The sequence below is a fragment of the Amorphotheca resinae genome (assembly GCF_003019875.1).
Source record: "Amorphotheca resinae ATCC 22711 unplaced genomic scaffold M430scaffold_3, whole genome shotgun sequence".
Taxonomy (NCBI): Eukaryota; Fungi; Ascomycota; class Leotiomycetes; order Helotiales; family Amorphothecaceae; genus Amorphotheca; species Amorphotheca resinae.
The window spans coordinates 1,580,933-1,608,109 of NW_020194473.1; the positions used below are offsets into that span (position 1 = coordinate 1,580,933).

Here is a 27,177-nt window from a genome sequence, read left to right on the forward strand (position 1 = left end):
CTATATAGTAGTTAACTTAGTAGACGTAAACGATACTAATCCGGACGTTATAGTACTACTAGTTAAGTACCTATAGAGTATCGATCTCCTGTCGTTACCCTTATTAACCCTAAAACTTAAGGAAGGTACTCTAATTATAGTGTTATAGAACCTATGCCCTTAGAAGGGGCTATGTAACAGGTCGCGGATAGTCGTTACTAGGCTATAATAGCACTATATTAAGGCCTGGTTTATTAGCAGTAACTTTAACAAGTAGTTATAGATGATCTCTTATATTAAGTTGTCGTCTACTAAAGAGGATTCTCTCTCTTTTACCCTAATCTGTAAGTAGTTTCTAGTCTGTCTAAGTTTTACTATAACGATTAACAAGTCTTAGGGGTAGTCGTTTTTATAGATTAGGCTAGATTTATAGTTCCTTGTTTTCTCTTATAGTTAGTTCTATATAGCTGTCTTCTAGGTTACGTCTATAGTAGGCCTGTCTGTTCTTTTACTAGAGGGAGTAAGTACTACTACTAATGTCGTCTACCTAGAGGTATTACAGGATATTAATCTAATAGAGTAATCCTTTATAGTTTAATAGCGTATAGCGTTAGCTATATACTTATAGCGTTGTCTATTTTTATAATACTATATATATTATATACTATATATTGTTCTTTTATAGGTATTATATCTATAGTTTACAGTCTGTTTTTACTATTTATAGGCGTTAGAGAGGTTTTAAGTATATACTTTAGTGTAATTATTCTAGTTCTATTATATAACCCTTATAAGGGCGCCCTTTATAAGACTTAGTTGTCAGGTGTACTAACACGTGAAATTACAATAGCTTAGAAATTAAGTACAGGGTAACTGTATACTACAACTAAGGTAATAGTAGGCATTAAGGAGTATAAGAATAGAGGGTAGAGAGGGGAAAGAAAGGGGGTTTAGAGATTAGTCTATAGTTAAAGTAGTAATATACCTTTAAATATACTACGACTATCTATCGACTCTTGCCTCTTCTACTCTATAAAAATATACCTAACATTCTGATCTCTCTCCTTTACTAAAAGGTTATAGACTATTAAAGTAAGAAGTAATAATGTAGACACGATAGATAAACCTTAACGAGACGCAGGCCTCTTCTTAAGTAACTCTTTAGAATACCTCTTTATAGGCAGATAGTAGTAAACCTAGTACAACTCCCTAAATGTTAACAGAAATCCTTTTCTTAAGTAAGAACAAGTTAAACAAGAGGATCGCCTAAGTAAGGGTAGAGTAGTGCCTTAAGTAAAAACAAGACTACCTTATAGTACTTAAAAAGAGAGAGGCTCCCTTAATAAACCTATACAAATTCAATAACCCTCCTAAAGTAGAACGGCCTTTCTAGTAAACCTGTATTAAAGAAATAAGGAAGAGCTATCGTAATACTCCTTCTATTCTACTAAAAAACAAAACATATACTAGTATTACGACCTTTTTATTTAACTAAGAAACAGAGTTCGACACTTATCTAAAGAGTTACCTAACAGATACTAAACGTGTTAGTACTGTAGTAGTAGTACTAAAGGATTATATTAAAGAGCGCTAGAAATCTTTTATTTTCTCGGAAAAAGGCAGATTAGTTCTTAATATAACTTAGGGAGAAATAAAGGCGTAGCTTCTTTATAGTATTATAGATAAGGGTACCTACTCTCTTAAAGTAGTGTTAAAACTCTAAATGTTAACTTAAAACTAAAACAAGACCTTTAAGAATTTCCTTTAATAGTATAACTCTTTAGTTATTAAACTTAGCTACGCCCTCCTAGAGATGTTCTATATCTACCTTCTTATTAATTGTTTAAAGCTTAAGTTAAGGGCCTATATAGTAAGTAGTAGGGTCTTAGATACCTTTAAGGTAGTTAAGGTAGTAGCGTTAAGAAAGGAAACTCTTATTTAGATAAGGTAATAAGAAGGCTCTTATAGAGCCCCTTTAATACTATACTGTACTAAGAGAGGCTCTTCTTATAATCTAAAGACCTTATTTACGTTAGTAAACACGTAAAGGGTATCTAGTAGCTAAACTTTAAACACGTAGAAAGACTCTTCTAGTATTACAAAAACCCCTTTAGTAAGTAAGGTATAAGGCAACTACTACTAATGCTAGTAGCCTAGTTATTAGGTAAATTTGTGCCTACTATATAAATACTTTATATACAGTTAATCTAGGCATACTTATACTTAGTACCCTAATAAGGCTAGTGCTTTAGGCGCTAATACTACGCTAGTAGCCTACTACGTTACGCCTAAACAATAAGAAGAGGGGCGACCCTTAATAAGTATTCGGGTAGAGATGTATATTAGGGGTAGCTAGGTAGCTATACTAGCCTTACTAGACTTAGGAGTAGAAGTTAACCTTATCTACTTACGACTTTTAGAACAGGAGGCACTATAGTAACTTAACAACTATATTGTAGTGTCCTTACTATTCTAGAAAACAATAACAAGCTTCGGATTATACGATCTGTTTGTTAAGGCCTAAGATAACTACTTAATAGTAAGGCGACATTAAGGCAGATTTGTTATTACTAATATTAAGGACTTAGATGTTATACTTAGATTTCTATAGCTAAAGGCTATAGACCTAATCGTTTTATAAAAGACCCGGACGTTTGTGTACCTTATGTCGTCTTTAATAGTCTAGCTATATATAACAAAGAAAGAAATTAAGAAGGTAATAAAAGAAGCCTAGTTTGTAATTGTAGCGACAGTATAACTAATTATAGTTAACCCGGAATCCCTAGGTAAGGAGGAACTATAAGAGGAACTACAGAAAGATAGTAAGGCTATAGTAAGCCTACCTAGTAAGTACTAACAATTTGTAGACGTCTTTTCTAAGGAAGAGGCTAGATTACTACCTGTAATTAATAGCCCTACTTATATAATAGACCTTAAAGAAGACACGGTACTACTATATAGCTAAATCTACCTACTTATAGAAGTCGAGCTAGGTGTCTTACACGAATATTTAGACGACGTCTTAGTAAAAGGATAGATCTGTCTAAGTAAGAGCCTTACTAGTACTCTAATACTATTTGTTCTAAAGAAAGAAGAGAAGCTACGACTTTATGTTAACTACTAGGTGTTAAATAGTGTGACTAGAAAGAACTAAGCCCTTATTCTATTAATTAGAGAGATCCTTAATCAGCTGTCGTAAGCCCGCGTCTACACTAAGCTTGACCTATATAAAGTGTACTATTAAGTTTGTATTAAGGCTAGTAATAAGTAGAAAACGGCTTTCTAGTACTAATACAATTACTTTAAATACTACGTTATACCCTTTAGGCTAGTAAACGTACTAGCGACCTTCTAGTCCTTTATTAATAAAGTACTAGAGAATCTTATTAATAATATTTATATTATATATCTTAATAATATCCTTATCTACTTTATAAATAAAGAAGAGTATACGTAGTATGTTTACCGCGTCTTTAAACGTCTCTAATAACATAACCTTTACGCTAACCTCTTAAAGTATAAGTTTAATATAAAGTAAGTAGGTTTCTTAGGTTATGTTATTAACTTATAAGGAGTTTACATTAAACCTAAGCGTGTCTCTATAATCTAAGAATAGCTTATTCTTGTAACTATAAAGGACATTTATGTCTTCTTAAGGTTTACTAGGTTCTATAAGCGCTTTATTAAGAATTATTTAAAGATTACTATACTACTAACAAATCTCCTTTAAGGTAACGCCGCTAGTACTATTATACTAAGTTCTAAAGCCCTAGAAGCCTTTTATAAGTTACGACTAGTCTTTGTAAAGGCCCCTTTCTTACGTTACTACGACCCTAAACTACCTACATACATAAAAACAGATATATCTGCCTATACTATTAGTACTGTCCTTTTATAGCTATAAGAAGGCCGCTAGTACCCTGTTACATTTATTTCTAGAAAGCTAAAGGGGCTAGAGCTACGCTATAATACCCTTAACGCTAAGTTAATAGCTATTGTTAAGGCTTTTAGGTTATAGAGGCCGTACTTAGTATATGTGTAAAGTTTAGTATTAGTTTTAACAGATTACCTAAACTACTATTACTTCTTTATAAAGCCGAAGTTGTTATAGTAGTAAGCTAGATAGCTAGAGGAACTTTCTGTCTTTAACTTTAAGATTAAATATAAGGAGAGTAGCTAAAACCTTACTAATAGGTTGTCGTGACAGCCTGACTTATAAGATCCTAATAAGTAATTAAAGGCGTAACAAGCTCCTTTAGTAACTTTCCTTAACAAATTCTAGGTAAATGTAGTTACCTTAGAAGCTGTTAGTCTTACTACAAGACTTGTTTAAAACAAAGCTTCTATTCCTTTTATTCTTCTAATTCCTTTTGTTCTTTTAATTCCTTCTATTCCTTTTAAAGGTCTAGCGACCTCCTTAACGTATACTGTCTTAGTAGAATCACTCTAGCGTAAGAGGCCAGACTTACGCCGGCTAGTAGACTAAGGCGATCGTAGGTCTTAGAGACCTTACGCTTTTATTACTAGAATATTAAGTCACGAATTAAACACTCTTATACTAGTAGAGAACTCTACTTAGAGTCAGGCTAGTAAGAGTAATAGCTAGGTAATAGTAACGTTAACGTTACTACTATTACTATTAGAAGCCTTTTGTAACGCGTAGTAAAGGGACGCCTTTGTTACTAATAAAGAGTAAAAGAAGTAGTGTAGTAGCCGAGGTACTACTAGGTCCTTATAGACGTTTAAGAATAATGCGCTACTATAGTATTATAGACGTGTATATATACCTAATGATCTAGGCTTACACAAGGAGTTACTAAAGCTTTTCTATAACGTACTTACTATAAGGCACTAGAGAGTTAGTAAAACAAAGAAAAGGCTTTTCTAATCCTTCTTCTAGCTAAGTCTTAATAAAGACGTCTACTGTTACGTTTCTACCTACGCTATCTGTTAAAGAATAAAGACAAAGACCTATCTACTATATAGTAAGTTAGCCCTACTCCTTATTCCTTCTAAACCTTAGTAAGAGATCTTACTTAATTTTATTACATAGCTACCTTACTCTTATAATATAGTAGGTAAACTATATAATTTAATACTTGTTATTATAGACTAATTTACAAAATTTTCCTTATATATTCTAATAACTAAGCGTCTTACTAGCGACAGACTAGCGTCTCTTCTAATATACTACGTTATATAACAATTCGGAATTCTAGATAGTATTGTCTTAGACTAAGGCTCTTTCTTTATAAGTAAATTCTAGAGTAGTTTCTACTAGTACCTAACAACATTATAGTAACTTAGTACTACCTATTACTTATAAACAGACAGGTAGACAGAATAGTAAAACTAAGCTGTTAAGTATTACCTTTAAACTTACTATAGCTTTATACAAGACGACTAGGTAACTAAGCTAGATCTTACTAAATTTGTATACAATACCTTATAGTACTTTATAATAAACGTAACACTATTGTACGTACTATACAAGTACTAGCTATAGGGTTCTAGAGACATACCCCTAAACTAGTTAAAGCTAGTAGAGGCGCTAGTAGCTAATACGCGAGTAGAGTAGCTATAAAGTAGTTATAAAGAAATTGTTATATTCCTTTAGTATTCCTAAAAATAGTATAAGAAATAGTATAACTAGAACTAAAAAAAGATTTTATTTAAAAAGAGAGACTAAGTACTCTTGTTAACAAAACACTTAAGGTAACGTCGACCCTCTAAGAAATTTGTAGATAAGTACATTAGCCCTTACTAAATTAAAGACGTTATTAGGGACTATAGACTTACTTATAGACTACGCCTCCCTTTATTAGTACGGCTATATCCTACCTTTCTAATTATAAGCCTAGAACCCTATAAGGCACGAGAAGGCAAAGTCTTTATAAGCCTAATAGACATCCTAGTCTTAGATAAAGAAACATTTAAAGTAGAAGCTATTCTTAACTATAAAGGCCTGTAAAAAAACAGATTCTATCTTATAAAATAAAAAGGGTATAACGATTTAGAAAACTCGTAAGAACTATAACAGAACCTTAACAATAGCCTACTTCTATAAGAATACAAACAAACACATTAAGATAATCGTTAGAAAGGTATAATGTTACTAGTATAGTTATAGTAATATAAGTACGACTTTCGTATTTATTATATAAAAACTTAGAAACCTAGGTATCTTAAGAAAAAAACACTAAACTACCCTCTTACTAGCGAACACTCTTTAAAGCTCTGCTAACTTTATTATTATATATCTTAGAAAAAGGAAAAAGAGAAAAAAAAACCTTAAAGTACGATCTTACTTATTAAGGACGCTTTAACCCTTAGTCGTCTATTATTTATCCTTATTACTATCCTTTTTACTATTATTTTTGTTACTAGTATTATCCTTTATAGTATCCTTTACTTTCTCGCTTTCTTTAGATCTCTATAAATCGTACACGTACTACCTTTAAGTTAGTAGCGACTTAGTATTAGGGTAAGGGATACTTACAACTTTCTTAAAATAAGACACGTACTTTTTAAAGATAGTAAGATAGTCTTAGTTTACTTATATTACTTCTTTTACGAGCTAATTACGACGATCTGCCTTTATGTTTGTAGTTATAGTAAACTTATTATAAAGCTCTAACTAATAGGTAATTTTTGCTAGATAACCTAACTTTTGCTCTACACACTTCTCCTTATCTACTTTATTACTATAAAGCCTCTTCTCTACTAATATTCTAGTCTAAGACTTTAAATATTAAAGGCTCTTCTTTACTAAAGTTTAGGCAGCCTAAATTATAGCCTGTTTGTATTAGCTTTAACTTTACTATAAATAATAGACTACCTTACCTTATCCTTTTTTATAATTGCCTTTTAAAGTTTGATTCTTCTAGCTTAGAGAGTTAAAACAACCTAGTAACGTTAATAAAGCTATAACGTAAGAGTATCGCCTTAAGAGGGGTTATACTTATAAAAATGTACTCTTTCTTTAGATTCTTATAGTATACGTACTTTACTAACGCGGCTACTATACTATTAGGCCGTTACTCTTTACTAAGAAGGAATACTTATAGTCGTTATCCTTACACTTTAGTAGGGTACTCTATAGGTCTTATAAAGCTATTTAGTTTAAATATCGCTTACAAGCTACTAAACGCTTTGTTAGCACTATGTTGTCGTTAGTAGTTTGATTAAAGTTTGTTAAAAGAGTCGTAAGGAGGGGGGGGCGCGGTAGCGTTATATTTGTATAAGGTAAAAAGAAGAAAAAGAGACAACAAACTAGCAAAAACAAGTCTCTATATACCCCTTAGTGCTATAAGAGAGGGACTAAGTAAAGGGGGACAAAGAAAGTGTTTTTTATATTTACTTAAAAAATACGATTATAGGTAATACGGTTTAATCTCTACGGCTACCTACTATTAGTATACTATCGACCTTCTAGTAAGGGGTAACAAAAGATTTCTAAAAGTAGCTAAAGAGTAAGGAATGCTAGTACGCCTAGGTAATGTAGTTAGTACTACGTATTAGGGATCCTACAACTACCTGACGACTTACTAACACTCTACTATAAGGTGTCTTAGCCGAAAGTAAATACAAGAGGCATAAGGTAAAGATCTAAAAGTACGATATATAACAGAAATTTTGCGGTTAGGCTACGCGCCTCTACTACGCTATAAAGTCGCTACTACTCTCCTTTCCTTAACACTACTAGTTATATAGTTACGTATTTATTTACTAATTTATTCTTTTATTTTAGGGAAGGGGCATTTAAAGGCTATATCTAGGCCTAACACGGCCTCTCTACGATCTAACGGCTACTTATAAGCTTCTAAGGATAGAAGCTAAAAAGGGGGGATACTATATTAGGTATACTAATACGTAAAATTATAATAGCTTAGAAATCAAGTATAGGGTAACTACGTACTACAACTAAGGTAATAGTAGGCATTAAGGAGCATAAGAATAGAGGGTAAGGAGGGGAAAGAAGGGGGGTTTAGAGATTAGTCTATAGTTAAAGTAGCGATATACCTTTAAATATACTACGACTGTCTATTGACTCTTGCCTCTTCTACTCTGTAGAAATACACCTGACATTATAAGGGCGCCCTTTATAAGACTTAGTAGTCTATAAACTATACCTCTACTCTTTTTCTTTGTTATCGTCGTCCTTATCCTTTACCTTAGCTTAGGCTAGGGTAGCGAGCTTAAGCTAGATTTCGGCCTAGCAGCCTACGATTTTAGCCTAGCCTAAGGTTCGGGCTTTGTTAAGAAGTCAGGCAAAGTAGCTATATAGCGTAAGTAGTACTCTAATAGTGCTAGCGCTAAGGACAGTAAAAACAGGGCCGTAAGGGCTAGGGCTATAGTAAGGACAGGGGCTAGTAGTAAGGCAGGTAGTAGGTACGTATACTAGGGCTAGGGCTAGTAGGAAGGTAGTAGCTATTAATAGTTAGTTATAGACTTATAATTAGGATGTTATAAGGCGTTACTATTAGTAGCTAAGGCGATAGTAGAGAAGGCTACTATACATAGTAAGTTTTCTGTCTATATATAATAAGGGTAGTACACTTATAGTAACGTAAAGGGCAGGGGCCTAAGGCTAGGGCTAGGGCTACTAAGGCTGTAAGCACAGCTCTTAAGGCCTATGCTAGTAAGACAGGCGGTATAACAGGCGGGCTAAGAGGTATAGGTACGGCTGTGAATACGACGTTAATAGTAGATATAAGGGCGGCAGATAGTACGGGTACAAAAGTCTAGCCTACGGCCTATTAGTTATAGTATACCCTAAATCTGCCCTGTTAAGTCAACTTATAAAGGGAGTAATAGATCTCCTTACTACTATAGTAGTAATTTGTACAGCTCTAACTTAGCTGTCTAGGTACTATAATACACTCTATCTATAGGCCGGCGCTATTTTAACAATAGCTATAGCCTAGAAGGTTTACCTAACCTACGATATAAGCAAGCTCTGTCTCTAGGTTACTAGCCTAGTTTTAGTTTAGCGGGTTACGGCCCGGACAGAGAGTCGCTAGCCGCTATAGTACTATAGTAGCGAGGGCCGTTATAGTATAGGTAGCGTTCTAGGGAAGGAAGGAAAGGGTAATAGCCCTAATAGACAGGTTAGTATTAAGGTACGCTCTATATTTAGGGTCTTTAGCTAACTTATAAGGCGGTAAGGGCGGCGGCTATAGTAGTAGTAAGGGCGATAGCCCTAACAGACAGGTTAGTATTACTATACGCTCTATATTTAGGGTCTTTAGCTAACTTATAAGGCAGTAGTAGTAGTAAGGGCCGGGACGACAGTAGCCGCGACACTAGCTAGGAACACGGCTTTAAAGCTAGGAGAGGAGGAGCTAAGGACCGAGCTAGCCTAACTATTAACAGGCCGTTAGCTACGTATACAGTAGTCTGTTACGGCCAGAGGTAGGTAGTTGCTTACGCGCTAGTAAAGGGAGTACTATTATAGGCTAAAGAGGTAGGGGGCCTGTCGGATCCGTTAGTCTCCTTCCTCCCTAGATCTAAGGGTTAACTTACTAGGAGCCTCTACGTACTATAGTACCCTTTATAGGCACAGGAAAGTCCTTTACAAATCGATCTATCTAGAAACAGTCTATAAGGTTAAGAATAACAGGCCGTAAGTAGGGCCGTATACTTACTTTATTTAGCGTTAGAGTTAGAATTAAGGTTAAAGTTAAATTTAGAGTTAGATTTGTGTAGAAGTTAGAATTAGAGTTAGATTTAGTAGTAAGTAAGATAAGGGAGCGTTAAGATCGAGTTTCTATATAGCTAACTACTACTATTGTCTCCTTTAACAGTAACAAAGAGATCAATTAAGCCCCTTACGGCTAATAAGAGTGCTCTATCCGCAAGCAGCAGGTTTGATATCACGTGCCTTTACTATTGTCGTCTACGGGTAATAAGGGGCTCAATTGTTCTGTAGTAGGCTTACTAATCAAATATTTTTGGGTCACGTGACTAAGCATTGCACCCACGCGAGCGAAGCGAGCCATTGCATCCTAGTACGCCAATATCTCCGATATCTATAACCCCGATAGTCTTACTCTGCAGCGTTCAAATGATCAATCAGATCAACATTGGACAGAAAGAAGAGGGGCGTGGTATATCCGGTGGTTTTCGCAGGACGCTTCGCTGCGCTTTATCGCTGTGAACGGTTAGCACGGGCGTCATCAGTGGAGCCGCGTGTCTTGGACCCTTATTGCCGATTATTCCCACGGGTATTTTCAGCCACGCGGGGTCCGGGGTAAGGGAACGGAGAGAGAGTTGGTTGTCTGAGTAGGGGTCCCGGATCAATGCTATTGAAGACTTGAAGACTTGAAGCAGTGATTGCTCTGCTCTTAGAAGTTCTCCGTCCTCTTGTAGAAGAGGGGGAGGGGCTTTTTGACTTGAACCCTTCTCAACTGAACAGTGAGACTGTATCTCCCCAAGAGAGAGGACGGAGTAAAGATTGGGAAGTGAGATAGATACACAGTCGATTCCGGGGAATGAAGAGACAGTGCGCGGGAATAACGCGCCGCTAGGAACCAGAACTGGGGAAATGAAACTAGGTTCGTATAGTAAGGTCAAGAGCCCGTGCCAGGGATAATGCAGGCGAACCATGCGGCAGCCAGTTCACTAATCTTCAGTCTTAAGCCAATAGTAATTGAGGCTTCTCACGAAGCAGTTGGATAATGAGGGGAGGAATGGGGTAGATAGCAGAGGTACCAATGTACCATACACTCGACTCATACACAGCCAAGAAATCCTGATTCAGTGATTCCTGGGGTGACCAACCGTTTCTTACTTTTGAATCCGCTATTCTCTGGCATCTCTGCTTACCCGCATAGCCTTATCTCTTGACTACAGAGACCGCTTCCAGAGAGCAGGAAAGAGGGGTCTCAAGAATATTTGATCTTGGTTTCAGAAGGTAAAAATAGAGATGGGATTCAGACTTCTGGATCTGGAGCAACACACTATATCACTCGGTCACTCTGGCCTCCTAGTCACTCGAGAGAAGCCAGAACGTAGTCACAAAAGACAAATTGCAATCAATTATTCAAGCACAGCCAGTCATCCAAACATAGTCGATTATCAAAACACAACTAATGTGTTAAAAAGAAAGAATCTGTTCCTGGATATCTGTAAGGCACGTGATAAGCCTTCCTTAGGCGATATTATTGACGTTTAAACCCACGTCCTGTGTTCTTGACAACCTACCTATGGGTCCACCCATGGATTGGGTCCTACATATGAAAAACCCAACCCATGGGGATCATCTCGATTCCATGGGATCAAACGATCCGAACCGTCAGGATCATGAGGCTGGGTTAGCAAAGCCAGTCTCAAGCCGAAGCTGCCGAACCCAAGTGAGTAAGTCTGATCTGCTTTTCTGTTACAACTATCATGAAAACCCCAGTGTGAGTACTGTCCTCAGTCTTCCATCCATCAAAGAATCAACTCCAGATAACGAGACTTCGAAAGATGCAATTGCCGCAGACTGCTCGCCAGCTTCCTCCCGGATTGACAGACTTACAAAAACGACTGGCGAGAAGCAGCACATCTATCTGGACCCGGCCTATTGACGATGACCACATTTTTCCTGGGTCCCCGATATGTACCTAGCTAAGCGGTCCTTTGTCATAACCGCCTGTTCTCTCGCGCAGAAACTCGATAATGGCCTAAGGGCCTCTGTACTCGCGATTCTCGACACTATGAACCTAAGAAAGTGGATCTCAGTGGATTACATGTAACCGAAGCGCAACGAATAGTCGATGAGATACATCGTGAATGCGAACGGTAATTCCCTTTCTTAATCCTTGTCCATATTTGAAGTGGTTTACTGAGACTTATTTAGGGTGGATCTTCACGATATAGATGTCGAAATTATGGAAGGAAGTTGGGCATAGAGACGACCGACGAAAATAACCATGTCGTCTGGAAGTTTGGTAGGACCAGTCACTACACCTATGTCATAGCGTCTACTATCCTGTCAAAGTATCGAAGCAATAGTAGTGTGATTTCAGACGAGTGGATGGTCATAAACGACAATGGAAGGTACAGAGAAAATGTAGCCTTCTCTACAGTTGGAACTTGGGGGGATTCCGGATCATTTGTCTGGGACTCTGACGGCTACGTTTCTGGCCTACTGTACAAGGCTTTGTTTCCTAGGTAACACCGATCGAAGTGGTTCTCGAGGACACAAAACGAGTCTGCAAGGCAAAGGAGGTCCAGCTGGTGGTGAGTCCTGAGGAAACTGATGTCTAGAGGAAGGGAGAATAGAAGAGTGTCAGGGCACCAGCATGTGGCCTCGCTTCATGTATATACCTTAGCTTACAGTGACAGCACTCTGGATTCTACAGACCTTCACACACAGACTCAAGGACCGTTACACAGAGCTACAAACCGAAGAATTCAACGAGCCATCAGCTCGTTTATGGCTAGCCTCCAACGTCTCTTTAGTCCTACATACTTAGCGCTCTACTGTCCTTGCATCTGCAGCAATATCTTGCTCTTTAAAGGGCATTTGGCGGTGGCAGGTTATGTCATGACTCATGTATGAGGTTATTCGCTGAAAGGGCTCTGTATTCAACTGCAGCGAGGAGAATCAGGAAACAGTCAGACTTACTACTGAAGCAGAAGAATGTGAGAACTACATGATGCATGAAAACAACAGATTCCCATACTGCAAATCGTATGTCTTTCTGCATAACCCCAGACTCCTGGACTAAGGAGTGCTCCATAAACATGGGTATCGGCAAGCCGACTGCAGATGGCCAGGGATCACCTATATCGAGGCTGGTAGTACCCGTGATGGGAACCTACCTTATTCAACGAAGTATAACCGCAGAATGGTGAAGAGCTTATAGATAGATAGATTACCTTAGTTCTAGATAGAGCTCAGATATTCCACTCAAGACTACTTACTAGTTTTACATATTTCAATTACCCAGACAGTTAACTACCCATGTGAGCTTTGAGACCACAAATTCATTACCATTTTCCCACCTATCCAAAGTCCTACATTGAGATTAGGTAGGGTGCACACCATCATATCAAACAAGGCTCCAGCCTCGCCTCGCCCCAAGGCTGTACGTAGTAGCCTCACCCCCTCCCAAAATTTCCCCTCGCCCAATTCCAAAACGCGCAAAAGTGCGACGTGCAACAAAACTTTCCACCCACCCCTATCTCAACCGCACAACGTCCTATCGAAATTCTAAAGAGTACGTTTTAATGCTTATAAAAGGATCTCTTTGAGTATCATAATTTTATTTATACTAGAGTATAGATAGAGATGAGGCTTTGGGAGATCTGGCGCTAGTGGACGCGCTAATTGTCTTTGGATGCCTGAGGATGCGTTGGATGCGTTTGGATGCCTGAGTACGATGCCTGAAATGTGAGGGTTGCAACTCGTGAGATCCCCTCCTAAGATTTCCCCCTCGCAATTCCAAAATGCGCAAAAGTGCGACGTGCAACAAAACTTTCTACCCACCCCTATCTCAACCCTACGACATCTTATCAAAATTCTAAAAAGTGCGTTTTAATGCTTATAAAAAGATCTCTTTGAGTATTATAATTTTATTTATACTAGAGTATAGATAGAGATGAGGCTTTGGGAGATCTGGAGCTAGTGGACGCGCTAATTGTCGGGGGCTGCCTGAGGATGATTGATGATGCCTGAAATGTGAGGGGTGGAATTGGTAGATTGGGTTGGGGGGGAGGGGGATATGGGATGGGGTGGAAGATTGGGATGGGTTTTTATGTATAGGTATGTTTAGTTTGGATTTAGAGTATTAGGTCTAGAAAAGATTGAATTGGGGAGGGATATCATCAATTGCATGCTTAGATGTCTATCTATCATGTTGCTACACACTTCCTGGTTTAGAGAAAAGGGGGAAAAGGGGGTTGATACAACTACAAATTTTATATATAAAAGAAAAGCCATTAACATTTGCTACTGTGTACCAGGTATTCAACATAAACTCTTTCAAGGCCTCCACTATTCCAGTGTCCTAGACTATTAGGGGTTCTCCGCCCTCTCTAGTCTAGACTATATCCTAACCCTCTCGATCCTTATAAGGAGACAGAGAGATCAAAGAAAAATCTTCAAACAACCATCAGCCCAACACAAGATCAATCTCCGTAGCTTCGCGATCCCAGGCTGGTTTGAACACACGGCCCAGGCCTCTGCGGTACGCGATCCCATCCTTCCATCCTATCCAGAACACGTAGTAGAAATCAACAATCCTCGGGTCGCTAGGGGGCGTCCCTGTGCGTGTTACAAAATTGCCCCAGTCAAGAAGAGCACTCACTTCACCCATATCATAGCTATCGTGGATTAATGAACCAGCGGCGATGGCTACTAGCTCGTACTCGGTGCCATATGGAGGGTAGGTGAAATCGGTGAGGTCGAGATCGAGGTTCAGAGCTCCGACACCGTTGCCAGTGCTGTCTTCGAGCCCGATGATTAGGGAAGCTTGTCTTGGAGTCCAGTCAAAGTTCTGATAGTTGATTTTGAAGAACCCCCTTGTGGTATGGCAGAAGAGATAACGCGCGGGTGTAAGACGCGGTGACGGACTAGAAGCGGTGGGTAATGGATAATTGAACGGGTCTTCGTTTGTCCTTCTCCCGTTTTTGTCATGATGATAGAAACCTTGGGCGTCCTCGTCGTAGGACCAATCTGCGGGAACCGGTAGCGTTGACTTATCAGCGAGATGTCCAATATAATTATCGCCTACAACATGTGCAGGCAGTCTTTCCTGCAGCGTATTTCCATAGAACCATTTTACCAGCGGTCTTACCTGGAGTACAACCTCGCGCGATGAAGAGGGAGGCAGAGAGCGGGAAAGATATAAATGACTGAAGTGATCAACCCATTCATCCTTCGTGATCTCGCCTTCCCAGCCGATCCATGACCAGCTAGGTAATAGGCTGTCAGCGTCTGTAGGGACCCGCCGCTGCATTGGCTCTCTTGGCTGCCACAGGAGGGCTTCATTCAAGAACATTTCCGGTAGGCCGCTAATAAAACCCCCCACAAACGAGGAGCTCATGACAGACAACAAACTTGAGATGGCATTCCACGCATCTTGGGGATAAGTCAGTTTTCTAGTGGCAAACTCATATGCCATATCGACATATTGCTTTACATCTGGCAATGCCGAGAACTGAACTTGGGACGCCCACCGGTTAATGCTTGTGTGAATTTGAGCGACGCCCGGAAGGGTAGAAGCTTTAGATAGTGATGCCTCATGCCACGAGTTTTCGCTGCACTCCCAGATCGCGAGTCGATATTGAAACATGATCTTCCTAGGTGAGAATATCATTTCTTGAAAAGTCCATCCGCGCGAATACCAAATGCCCGAGTAGGGCTGGAGATTGTCCCGAAAGCTGTTCTTCAAGAACGGAGAAAGTTGACGCGGTTCAGTCACTCCTTGGATGCCTCGGAGCCCGTGGTTGGCATCCCATCCATTACCAGCGATGATAGTAACATATGCCTTGGCGTAGATTCCTGCCATGGCCCGGATTTGACTGCCCTTCGCCTCCGTATCATCTTGGACAATACAGAGAGAATCTACCCAAAGATAAGGGATTCCAAGCTGGTCAACCAGGCCGATAGTGTCTCTTACGGTCCTGGGGATTTCCTCTCGGTAACGCTCCAACGCCCTGTCCTGCATCAAACTGTCAATGTTTCCTTTCTCCGCTTTCAGCGTAGTCGCACCTCCCCATACATAACTCAAACAAGAGTAACGATAACCCGGCTCAGCTGCCACTAGGCATTTCTTTCGTATGTCAATGAGCAACTCTGGGCGGCCGAGGCTTGACATATCCAAGCCTAGAGGATTGCAGCATTTGTCTCCATGCTCTGTCTCGCACTTCTGGAGCCAGTACCCCATCATTTCGATGTCGATCCAATGGGGATCAAGTGATTTTTTCAGAAAGTCTGGCACGTCCTGTAAGTTTTCGCCATCGTCGTCATTCTCATCCATAACTTCCTCGTCTCTTCTGGGCACGTCTTGCACACTTTCACCATCGTCGTCATTCTCATCTGCTACCCCTAGAGCCGTGCCTTTTTGCGCAGGGTCGGCGCGGCGTAGTAATTTCCTACTTAGAGATCGTAATTTATGGCCTAGATAAGACCTGGCGGGAGCCATGTCTACATAGCAGAGAATGCGAATATTATTGTCGATACATGGAGAAGCGAAAGTGTTTGTAGAGGAAAGCCGCTGATGATTTGTTGCGAAGGAGGCATGTCTAAGGAAGGTAAATACCGGTCCAGCCGTCCACGTGGCGTTGTACAACGGGGAGGATTTGGTGGATTGCAGGGTTCCCCGCTACTTCGATATGCCTCTTCGTAGCAAAGAATGTCAAGCAGACCGTACAGTAACTTGCGATAACAGCTCAACTTGAGATATTTCTCTAGGCATTTCAGATATTAGCGCCTAGAAGAACAAAGTCGTTGACTGTTCTAATAATCAGCAAAACATCAACAAGCTAGCAAGTAAAGATATTCAGAAGAAGAGCCAGTAGCAGAAGATTGCAAGCATTGTAATATAATCCGCAACTGCAAGAACGCCTCTCTCTTGAAGTTTTGTGCCAATTCCATATCTCAATGGTCCCTGGATTCGGCCCAGGAGATTCTGCACAGACAATAGGATAGAATCATTAGCAAGCAACATGTTTCAACCACCTTGTTATTTGCAAGCATGCAGGGCTTTCGAGGAGTTGAGGTCTGACTGTAGCCTGAGGGCCTCATCTGACGAGAGACATCTTCCAAAATCTGTGACGATAGCCGTTTTCAGTCCAACATCTCCTGATGATCTCCCCGCAAAGCACATCTTCCGTGTTTGGTAAATGTTCGGGCCAATCCAAGATCCAAAGGACCGAGCCTTATATCTGTAACCTTGGTATCATCACTTACATCAGGCATCGTATTGAGAAGGGTCCTCGTCTCGAAAGCTTCGATTCTTTCTCTTTTCTCATCAGTGTCGCGGCTGAATATGCGGAAAAGATGCTTATGCTGCGCATTTCCCACGCCAATAGTGTATAGGAGCCAGCCAAGGTCGAAAATATCTTGCTGCACAGCCAAGACCCCATCGCACTGCACCACAGCAATATCCTCATCTGGTGGTAGAAGAAGCATCGCATCTAACAATGCCTAAGAGGTGACCAATACGATCATAGACCTATATCTCTGTGTCGTGGCATTTTAGACCGTACTTATTGGCGTGTGCAGTTGACGAGTATTGTATCCCCGACCCTCAAGACCACTGAGGTTTAGAATCTTGGGGATCTTGAGTATCGTGGCGCCATTTCAAATCATGACACCGGTGAGCCCGTCGTCGATCCATTCTTTGCTTGTGCGGCTGAGAGGTGCACATCCATCAGTTCTGAGAAATGGCTTGGGTCGCGGGATCAATGGTGGTTTGGGCGGAGCTGGCTCTACGTGTGGAGGTGCAAGTGCCATTGTAAGTATACTGTCAAGAAGAGGCTCAGATCACGATTATCATGATGATGACGGATAAGGAGATGTGAAGAATGGATCGACACTCAGCTGCAGTTGAAGAATACCTAGATTGGTAGGTGTGCGCCTCCAATCCAGTATCACGTGCACAGCTATATATGAGCAGACAGATGGTTCGATTCCTAGAACTCTCCTTGAGTTGAATGAAGACACAGCAATAAGTCAACTTCAGCAGGCACCAAAACAAGATCTCGTTACCTACAGTTCTAGATATTTACAACGTCTATCTAAAACACATGGTCATCATGGTCTCATCACCTTAGATCTTTGGGGTCTCAAGGAATCCCCCCACGACTGCCTGGAGCAACTGGTTCGCAACGGCCGTCTTGGGCGGGAGTCTCAGTCCGCCCTCGATGTACTCTGGTCCTGGTGGGTCACCCAAACCACTGGTACCAATTCTCAGGGCCGTCTTGATCTCATCAATGCCCACCCACTTCGCATCTTCTAGTTCTGGGTCGTGCTCTAGATGGATCTCTTCACCATCCGGCAGCGCCTGCCCGATGGCACCGATCATCAGGTTTGCGGGGTATGGCCATGGCTGTGTGGAGTGGATTACGACACGACCGAGCAGGACGCCGGATTCTTCCCAGACCTCTCGTCGGACGGCTTCCTCCACAGACTCGGCGGGCTCGCAGAATCCGGCCAGAGTACTGTACCAGTTTGCTGGCCAGCGCTTTGATCTTCCGAGGAGCACGCGTTGGCCATCATGGCTGACTACGGCCATGATAACCGTGGGGTCGGTGCGCGGGAAGCAAAGGTTGGAAATACCTGTCCTGGTAGCGCAGGCGGCGCGTTCACGGGGAGTGTCGAGCACAGTGATAGCACCCTGAGGTGTAGGCAAGGAGGCATAGTCGGTTGGTGGGCAGACTCGCTTGGTTCCGGCGTTCACGGACAACGTAGGCTGACCGCAACCAGCGCAGAAGGGATTCCGCGCATTCCAGTCAATCAGCGCTCTGGCTTGGGCGTAGATAGCAGCTGGAAAAGACGTCAGGAGACTTTCGCAGCAGGCAGGATGAGCAACATACCTTCAGGAGCATTCAAGGTCATGTGCATGCGCGACTCAATGAATTGCAATCCCTTTGCTTTCATGGCCTCAATAACGCCGTTGGCCTCCTTCACGACGGTGCCTCTGGGGGTCACATCTACGGCAAAGTATGGAGATCCGCTGTATATGCCATGCTGGAAGCCTCCCTTCTTCCTCTCGTCCAGACCCAGGAATAGCACCAAGGGCAACGTCACAGCAGAGTTGTAGTCCTTGATCATCTGCTCCTCCGTCTTCGCAAAGGGGTTCTCCCCAATCAACGGCTTGACCTCTGCATGTGTAGCGTACGCAAGAGTAGTGTTGTCCTTCGCGAGCGGGGAGAGGTTGTTGAAGAGCAGGAAGGAGGTGGTAGGATGGGTCAACGCCTTCGAGATGAACTCATGGTTTCCGCGCAAGAAAGAAACGCGGTTCAGTGGACTTCCGGAGAAGTAGTTGGCCACCTCGCGCCCGAACTTTCTGCTCAGCATCGAGTCCACTTCCGGATGGGCGGGTTCTGGGAGGTCTGGCTGGGGCGCCATAATCAGTTCTGGCGGCGGAGATCAAGAAGAGGTGAAGGTCCAGTTCTCGTAGGCAAGGGGGGAGATGTCCAGTATATCAAGGATTGGAGCACGAAATGTGCCCGCGCAAAGAGCGAGCAATAACAACGGAAGAATTGAAGCAGAGAGAGAGGGGTTAGAGAGGGGAGAAGAGAGGGGGAGAGAGGGAGAGAGGGAGAAGTGGCGACGAGATGCTGCCACATACCTGAGCTATATATACAAGTGTGGGGGAGAGGCTTCTCGGCCCATGGGTGGATTTGTCAGCGGGTGCTGACTACGCAAAAGGAGAGATCGGGAATAGAGAGGGAGAGGAGAAGGTTCAGTCAAGTGGAATCCCGGCGCAGTTGAGTGGGATTATTCAGTGGCATCCAGAGGCATTCAGTGGCCGCAAAGGGCAAATCGTCGAGACGCTCGGGCGTAGGTCGGGGAGGTGACGGGGGTTCGAGGGGAGTAAATCGGCTTCTGGCCCATATCCGAGCCGCGGCATCGCCTTTTGCTGACTGTACCAGTTTTGCGGTGGGTGGCGGGGGTCACGTGGTATGGCATACATGCGTTACCTCATGCGTTGAAGGAGAGGGATTATTGGTTGATGCGGGATTCTTCTATTTAGAATAGAAAGCTAAGCTCTCGTCATGTCTAAGCGCCTCTTAAGCGCTCGGGATCAACGGTAAACGCGCGCGACGGTCCGTTTATACCCAGATATAAAGGTAGTCACACAGGGCTGCCTCGACCAGCTATGCTATCCTTTGTGATCACTCTTGCTCAGCTACACCCAGCCCATTAAGTAGAACTCAATTACCTACATAATAGCCTCAGTGCTTTGAACATATTTGGTGTATGCGAAGCTGAAGGATACAACAACAATGGGCTAAGTCATTCTCCGGAAAGAAGAGCCATCTGTCTACGGTTTGGATTTTCAAATTTGCGTGCTCTATATCCGCTATTGCTCTGCAGTTTTGGTTTTCCATATTGCAGTCCTTATACCTGTACAATGTCACTTTGAAGATACGTCTAATAACTTCACCCAATATCGGGATTCGGCTACATGCCTTATTCAAAAGAAGGCGATTCGAGGCCTTAAGGCCAATAGCCAATATACGGAACTTGAGTTTAATGATTAGGTAATCGGGAATAGCTTCATTCAAGTTTGTGGAAGTAATTGTATTTACATTGTGTTTACTTGCTCTACTATACAACAAACTAGTGCGTAGACCCTATATACAAACACATATACCCAAGATATCCTGACTTTTATTGATAACTCCCATCTGCCCTTTCAAGCAACGGTCTCTGAGCTCTTGATCCATCCACAATCCCCTCCTCCAGACCCTCACTCGCCGCATCTCTATACAAGAAAAACTGGCAAAAAATGCCCATATCCAAAAACAAAGTGCCCATACTCCCCACCAACCAAGACGCATTAACCAAGATATAGCGACCATAGATGCGCGCCGCCTCGCCGTCAGCACACTCCCCATGCTTTCCGGAACAATGCGGCTCATACGCGAAGATCGAGAGCACGTACGTCAGGTTCCCGATGCACGCGAACAGGAAGAAGAGCATGGAGACGCCCTCGGTCGATTTGCGCCGGTAGTTGAGCAGGATCTGCGGCACGCGCGACCCGAGATAGAGAACTGCGCACAGGTAGCCGAAGATCTGGCCCCAGAGGGAGAGGGAGAGCTCCTCGCCGTCGGGCTCGGGTGGCTGCGGGCCCCCTTGCGAACGGTTGCTGACATACCACCCCAGGACGCCGGCAGAGCAGACCATTAGGATAGAGAAGATGTTGAATAGGGCGGCTTGCAAAGTGGTCGGTTTCTTATGCGCGGTTGCGAGGGGCTCGGGGTGTTTGTGGGCGTTGATTAGGGGGACGACTGGTGAGAGGTGGTCGACGGAGATGTCGGACCAGATGCTTCCCCTGCGTTCTCTGTCTTCAATTCCATGAGGTGGGAAAAGGAGACCAGTCCTTTCAGTTGCTTCACCATAGCCATTGGTGTCAGGCCTCGGTTCTGGGACCACATCCCGCCAGGTAAAGCCTCTATAATAAAAGCATTGGACCAGGAGAACGATATCGGCGATCGTGTAGTAGGTGGCAAGAATGATCATGGTAGGCAAAACGCCTTGAAGGACGGCGCCGAGGATGTTGAAGATATCCCCGGCCAGCCAAACGATGATGAATTGGAGGGACAACCCATCGGCTGAGCCTCGACGGAAATTCTCCACAATCTGAGGAGAGAAGACGACTACCCAACATGCAATTGATATTGACCTATATTCGGGTCAGAGTTTTGCCCTGCACAGTATAAAATCATGCGTAACACTCACCCGCAAATGCCACTGATGGCAGTGATATCCAGGTCTAAGGCCTGGGATGGAGGGAACATTTCTGCTCAATGCCTATATAGCAACCAAAACCCGAAACTGGGACCGTCGGAGAAAAAGGGGGGAAGCTTCGCCGTCAACAACGTGACCAAGTGTAACCGCGGCGGACAATCCAATGATGTGATGCACTGATGCCCTTCCAATATATAAAAAAACTATTATTATGTCAGTTTCAGAACAAAAATTCGAAATCTGTGCATTAGAATCATTTAGCTGTTCATGATAACTTACCTCTACACAATAATTATCCGCATTGGAATGTCTAACTGACTCCCCTGTAAAGCAAGCGATCTTTTTGCTCAACTTCTGCGATGCTACTCATTGCCCAAAAGTAGTTACCGCATATTGATGCCTGAGGCCCTACTTCAAGCGAGAAACCTTGGGACCTTACATATCAGGCTGCAATAGCGAAGACACCTCGACCCCTTACAGTACCTGAGACCTCGAAACCTTAAACTCTATTGCTTTTGTTTCTTCTGTTTAGTAGAACAGAGCTTGTTGAGTGGAGTTAAAATATACTTAGATTAGGATCTTGGATCTCCAAACCCGTGAATGTGACCTCTAGAGCAAAATCACGGATTCACGGCTGGACCCTCGTGTTTGATGGGTGTCCTGAAGGGCATAGAGTCATATATCAGGAGGTCTAGAGACCACTTTTATGATGAGTGCAGTACCATTTGATTTGGAGACTATAGTGCAGGTGTCTGAATATCTCCCCTCACAGACGATGAAGGCTGAAGCAGCGTAATCTCCCATATGAATTTTCCAGTTTTCGTTGCCCTAGGCCCCCAGCCATGTACCGTGCTACATAGCAATCCTCATCAATTATCCCTTCCAACCCTGTCAACTGAGACCAAGCGGGAGGTAATGAGATCGAGAAGAGCCTCATGGGGCAGGACCCAATCTAGCGGGCTCCCTCTATGCGTAGAACTAGGCGATTGATAAGCTATATCTCAATCAATTAACGTCAATGATATACTCGCATGGACAAGGAAGGGCTTGGAGTTCTTACCTCCATATGGATACTGAGGATCTTGTCGGATAAGCGCTCCAGTTTCGCCGGTGGAACCTCATAGAACTCCTGCATCATTTCAAGGCGGATTTGAGGGAGAACAGAGGAAGACTGGTAGTTTTCTTTCATTTTAGCGCTCAATTGTTTCATTAACTTATTACGAGACTTCGCAGAACTCGACGTCTCAGGTTGAATGCATGGGATGATTGACAGCTCATCATGTCCGTCCCGATAGCAAGGTAAGTCAACAACCATGAGTTGCTTTAGCTCCGCCATCTTTGGCAGAAAGTCGGTGATGAAACGGTTATTGTAGCCATCGAAATTAAGATAGCGCGCGCGCCGAGCGCACATAGCGAACGTCCGGAATTGGACAATCTCATCGAACAGATTGTTGGAAGCATGAGTCAGATAAGGCTCCCTTCTATTAGAGACCTTGCATCTGAGTCTGGAACGAAAAATCTGGACTAGGAGACCGGGGGAGGAGATCTCAAAGTAGGGAATGTCCATCTTTGGGTCCAAGAAAATCCTCGAGGATTTGATGACTGCACTGGCCGGAGCGGGGAGTTCGAGACCAAGCCTAGATGCTGGAATGTATTTATAACGGCTAAGAACGATACCACGAGACTCCTTGTTGGCGAGCATAATATGCGCGATGTCCATGTGTGAGGATTTCGAGATGGAGAAGTTGTAGCCAATATGGCTGTTGGTTGTGAACTTGAGGATCCTCGATCTTGGCAATGCCATCCCCAAAATCTTGACACGAATCTCTATGGGGAGGTTCGGGAAGGGATCAAAAGTGTTCAGGGTCGGAACTATGACGCGGTCGGGACAGGGGACGAGGCTCTCTCGCATCCTCAAATCTTGGACTATTTTCTTGAACTCAGTTGCAAGATGAACCGCATCTAGGCCTTGCCAGTTGGGGGTCATGACAGACTGGAGGAGAGTAGCGATCTCTGGGATAGACATCTGAGGGATGCTGTTCAATACCGGAGCTTGAGGAGACCGCTCGATCTTTTGAACGAGGCCCACGAGGAAGCCCGAGGGGCGACTTGAGTCGAGTTGCGATCCTGCCATGGTTAGAGATCCTGAAAGATGCGCAGCGAGGTAACAAAGTTGTAGATGAAGAGTGAGTAGTATCCCAGTGTGATACAGAGGGGCGAAGGTGGTGGTGGAGGAAAGAGAATGGAGGAGGTGTTGAAGGAAGGAGACTCGCCACGTCGGTGTAGCTTTTAAATTGTAAACAGACATTCGAGCCTTGCCGAGTAAAATATCCAACAATCTTCGTAGAGTTCGAACTGCACCCGCATGGTATCGCATCGTTTTCCCGGAATCTTACTCATTCGTGATCCAACCCCCTTGCCTAAACCCCTTTCTACCCTCGCTTGTGAATATCCTGATGGGCTTCCAACCACCTCAACCACTGTTAACGATGCGATTTCTGTTTATAACAATGCGAGAGGAATCGCCAGAAAACATAATTTTGTAGAGCTTGTGTAGAAATGATGTCGTCCCGTTCAGAGGCTCTGTGGTACTCAGTGAATTGAATCAACTTTCAGAGTCGCATCTCCATCTTCTTGCATCGTTTGTCTCCATCATTCCTCTTTGGCTTCGCCATAAGACGTGTATAGATCACAATCATGATCAAGTAACAGTGGATAACTGCATCTTGTCAAGCTACCTTCCTTTTCTCGGATAATGTCGCTAGATTGCATCTCTTTATGAAGTCAGACAAAGCCAAAAACTCAGATGTGACGAGACATCTATCAACACTTGACATTCAATAACGACAGTCTTTTCTTAAGCATTCCATAATAGTCATACATTTAGTGGCAACATTATGAACTTCACTGAGGAAAGCCCCCTTGCTCACCAGCTTATTACAGACTGAACTTTCTTCTGCCTGGGAAGTAACATGCATGACAATAGCGAACAATTGAGACTATGTTCTGACTCACAGTAGATAAAGAACCAAATGCACTCGCAATGGCACGGTTTCATTCCCTTTTATGTCCAACATCCCATCTACCATTACATATGCACCCAAACTCCTCTAAACCATCTCATCCCGTTCTATAATCGCAAAACCACCGTCTAAGGCTCAGCAAGTGCCGCCCTCCTTTTTGCTTGGTCTCTCTGCAACTTCCTGAAGAACGGATTGCTTTCTCCTTTCTTCTTTTTCAGCTCCTTGTTCTTACTCCTGTTCTGCTCCACATATGCCATATCCTGGCCACCCGCCAACTCAGACAGAGTCCCAGCGGTCCTCCTTGCGCCTACCTTCTTCCTAGCTCCAGCTCCGACCTTGCCATCATTTCGATGGAATAAATCATCTGAAATCTTCTCGTCCCAGTCTTCATTCTGAATCATCACATTCTGTAACAATTCTCTGCGTTCAGCAGCGGTGGAGAAGGCTAGGCCGGGCAAGTTCTCGATTCCCTGGAGATGAGTGATGACTTTGAAGGCATAGCCCTGGTCAACGAGGAAGGCTTGGCGTTTGGAGGAATAGTACATCTCTTGGGTATCCTTAGAGACGAGCGAGTAAAAGAACGCATTAAAACCTTCATCGTTTCGGCGTTTGGCTCGGAGGATGCGGCCAAGACGTTGCGCTTCTTGACGCCGGGATCCATAATGCGAGGATATTTGGATAAGACAAGTTGCTTCGGGCAGGTCGAGAGAGGTGTCACCAATTTTGGAGAGAAATAGGGTGTTGATGTTTTCATTATGTTGGAAATTCTCAAGAATTCGGAGACGTTCTTGCTGCGCTGTGCCACCGAAAATGAATGCTTTGTTCAATTTCTGGGCGTAAGCGTGCAAAGCATAGACATTGTCCGAAAATACGATGATCTTGTCGCCTCGCTTTTCATGGTAGTCGATGAGGAATTGGCACGCTTGGAATTTTCGGGGGTTCATAATATATAGCAAGGCCCGTTTGCGACTGCTTTCTCGAAGGTATTCAGAGTAGAATTCTGTGGTCATAGGACACCAAACTTCGGCACATTGGACCTTAGCAATATGTCCCTGATCCGCAAGTTCCATCCAATTCGCTTCGTACAGCTTAGGACCGATCAGGAAATTCAAGTCACTGATCTTGTCATCCTCACGCAGCAGCGTGGCAGTCAACCCAAGCTTTGAGTGAGTTTTGATGGATGATGTGACCTTTCTGAAGATATTTGCTGGCACGACATGGACCTCATCAAGAATCATAAGACCCCATTCTCTATTCTGCAGGAATTCCATCATCTTTCCCGCATCATAAGATCGAGTTCGAGTTTGCGTAACCATAGAATATGTGGAAACGATGATACCCGTATTTCTTGTGAACTTCTCCTTGTGATCGGATGTGAACACAGCAATATCATTTGGATTGATGTTCGACCATTTGAGGAATTCTTGCCGCCATTGGACAACTGACATCGAACTCGTGCAAAGAATGATAACGCCCTTCTTGATCGTGCATGCGGCTGTGATGCCGACCAGGGTCTTACCGGCACCACAAGGAAGAACGATGATACCACTCTTTGCTCGTCCATTACCAAACATCTTACTCAAGCTCTTCTCCTGATAACTTCGAATCTGAGCACTGGGCTTCAAATCGATCTCGAGATTGGCATTCGCGTCGTCATTTCTGAAGTCATACTCTTCCAAGACGGGAAGGCCCAGTTCTAAACATCGTTTCTGTACCGCCTCGACACCAGTATCGGCAATCTCGAAGGCATGGACAGCATCAGAATCGTCGTCATCATCATCTTCTTCGTTAAGGGTGGCAAAGATATCTTCTTGGGTTGCATTCTCGCCCTCTTGTGGCCTGTCGCCTCCCCGTTGATCTGTGGCTTGTTTGACACCTTCTGCATTCTTTGTCCCGGGGATGACCAAACCTCCCATATTGGGAGCTAGAGTGGTCGTGATAGCTTCTGTCCCCTCCACGCGCAGCGGCCCAATAACCTCATCTTTCAGCAGCCTTTGTAACATTTCTGGATCCGAGCTTTCGACATAGTGTTTGGTGTTCTTGAGCACCAGCTTGACCTTCCCGTAACTTTGAGTGCAGTTTGTGATGTAATCGCGGATGTTGTCTGGAATAGGCATTTTTGACAATCGGTCGAGCACATTTATGATGTCCTTTGGATCCAGCCCTACAGATACTGCGGCATATAGACTATGAGGTGTCAAGGCATACTCATGAAGGAACGTCGGGCGTGACAGTGGCTCAGCAATCGTAGTCAGGAAATCTTGGGCATGCGCAGCCAACGGCGAGAAACTCTCCAGGATAATCCTTCCCTTGTGCGGATCGATCCATAGCGGTCGATTGTCATGATCGGGCTTTAGCGACAGATACGAGAAGTCATTCTCCTTGAAATGGTGGCTCGCAGAATCTCGTCCTTTGACGCCACTGTCCCTCTTCGATTTATACTTCGTAACCGTGAACTTATTTATTGCATTATCTATATTCTCTGCTTCTGTCTCACTTGCTTCCTCCTCAGAGAACTCATCGCTGCTGCCAATACTTCGAGGGGTTGAGGGACCTGGGGTCGAAGCAGCAGAGTCTCTGGCGGCTTTGGGAGCCCCTCGGACGCCTAGAAGTTGTTAGTTTTCAGATCAATATGTGTAGAGCAAGCAAAACCTCATACTTGATGAAGCTTTTCTCTTAACTGGCATCTGGACGGTTGCTCAACAGATAGCGCTGCGGAGGAGAGGTGGAAGAGATTCCAACACCTGTGAGGCGACTCTG

The 27,177-nt window shown here is 43.2% G+C and overlaps 7 protein-coding genes across 7 annotated transcripts; 1 reads left to right on the forward strand and 6 right to left on the reverse strand.

Annotated features, from left to right (window-relative positions):
- The first annotated feature begins 11,457 nt into the window (after positions 1 to 11,457).
- M430DRAFT_33768 (hypothetical protein) lies at positions 11,458 to 12,362 on the forward strand. The gene is made up of 2 exons (XM_024866428.1): positions 11,458 to 11,763; positions 11,822 to 12,362. Exons 1-2 carry the CDS (start codon positions 11,755 to 11,757, stop codon positions 12,137 to 12,139), a joined length of 327 nt encoding a protein of 108 aa, XP_024723263.1. The 5' UTR covers positions 11,458 to 11,754; the 3' UTR covers positions 12,140 to 12,362.
- Positions 12,363 to 14,081: 1,719 nt separating this feature from the next.
- M430DRAFT_26144 (hypothetical protein) lies at positions 14,082 to 16,115 on the reverse strand (the record flags this gene model as incomplete). Its single annotated transcript, XM_024865354.1, has 1 exon — positions 14,082 to 16,115. The coding sequence occupies one exon, from the start codon at positions 16,113 to 16,115 to the stop codon at positions 14,082 to 14,084; it is 2,034 nt and encodes a 677-aa protein (XP_024723264.1).
- A 357-nt stretch (positions 16,116 to 16,472) lies between these two features.
- M430DRAFT_17146 (hypothetical protein) lies at positions 16,473 to 17,104 on the reverse strand (the record flags this gene model as incomplete). The annotated part of the gene is made up of 2 exons (XM_024863610.1): positions 16,473 to 16,601; positions 16,883 to 17,104. 2 exons carry the CDS (start codon positions 17,102 to 17,104, stop codon positions 16,473 to 16,475), a joined length of 351 nt encoding a protein of 116 aa, XP_024723265.1.
- A 640-nt stretch (positions 17,105 to 17,744) lies between these two features.
- M430DRAFT_97667 (hypothetical protein) lies at positions 17,745 to 19,045 on the reverse strand (the record flags this gene model as incomplete). Its single annotated transcript, XM_024870060.1, has 2 exons — positions 17,745 to 18,460; positions 18,511 to 19,045. 2 exons carry the CDS (start codon positions 19,043 to 19,045, stop codon positions 17,745 to 17,747), a joined length of 1,251 nt encoding a protein of 416 aa, XP_024723266.1.
- Positions 19,046 to 20,314: 1,269 nt separating this feature from the next.
- On the reverse strand, positions 20,315 to 21,444 carry M430DRAFT_17148 (hypothetical protein; the record flags this gene model as incomplete). Its single annotated transcript, XM_024863611.1, has 2 exons — positions 20,315 to 21,329; positions 21,386 to 21,444. 2 exons carry the CDS (start codon positions 21,442 to 21,444, stop codon positions 20,315 to 20,317), a joined length of 1,074 nt encoding a protein of 357 aa, XP_024723267.1.
- Positions 21,445 to 22,360: 916 nt separating this feature from the next.
- M430DRAFT_57032 (hypothetical protein) lies at positions 22,361 to 23,894 on the reverse strand (the record flags this gene model as incomplete). The annotated part of the gene is made up of 2 exons (XM_024868652.1): positions 22,455 to 23,894; positions 22,361 to 22,372 (listed from the first exon to the last, which is right to left on the reverse strand). The coding sequence occupies exons 1-2, from the start codon at positions 23,769 to 23,771 to the stop codon at positions 22,361 to 22,363; spliced, it is 1,329 nt and encodes a 442-aa protein (XP_024723268.1). The 5' UTR covers positions 23,772 to 23,894.
- Positions 23,895 to 24,194: 300 nt separating this feature from the next.
- Positions 24,195 to 27,168, reverse strand: M430DRAFT_33771 (hypothetical protein). Its single transcript, XM_024866429.1, has 2 exons — positions 27,077 to 27,168; positions 24,195 to 27,022 (listed from the first exon to the last, which is right to left on the reverse strand). Exons 1-2 carry the CDS (start codon positions 27,102 to 27,104, stop codon positions 24,546 to 24,548), a joined length of 2,505 nt encoding a protein of 834 aa, XP_024723269.1. The 5' UTR covers positions 27,105 to 27,168; the 3' UTR covers positions 24,195 to 24,545.
- Positions 27,169 to 27,177: the final 9 nt, after the last annotated feature.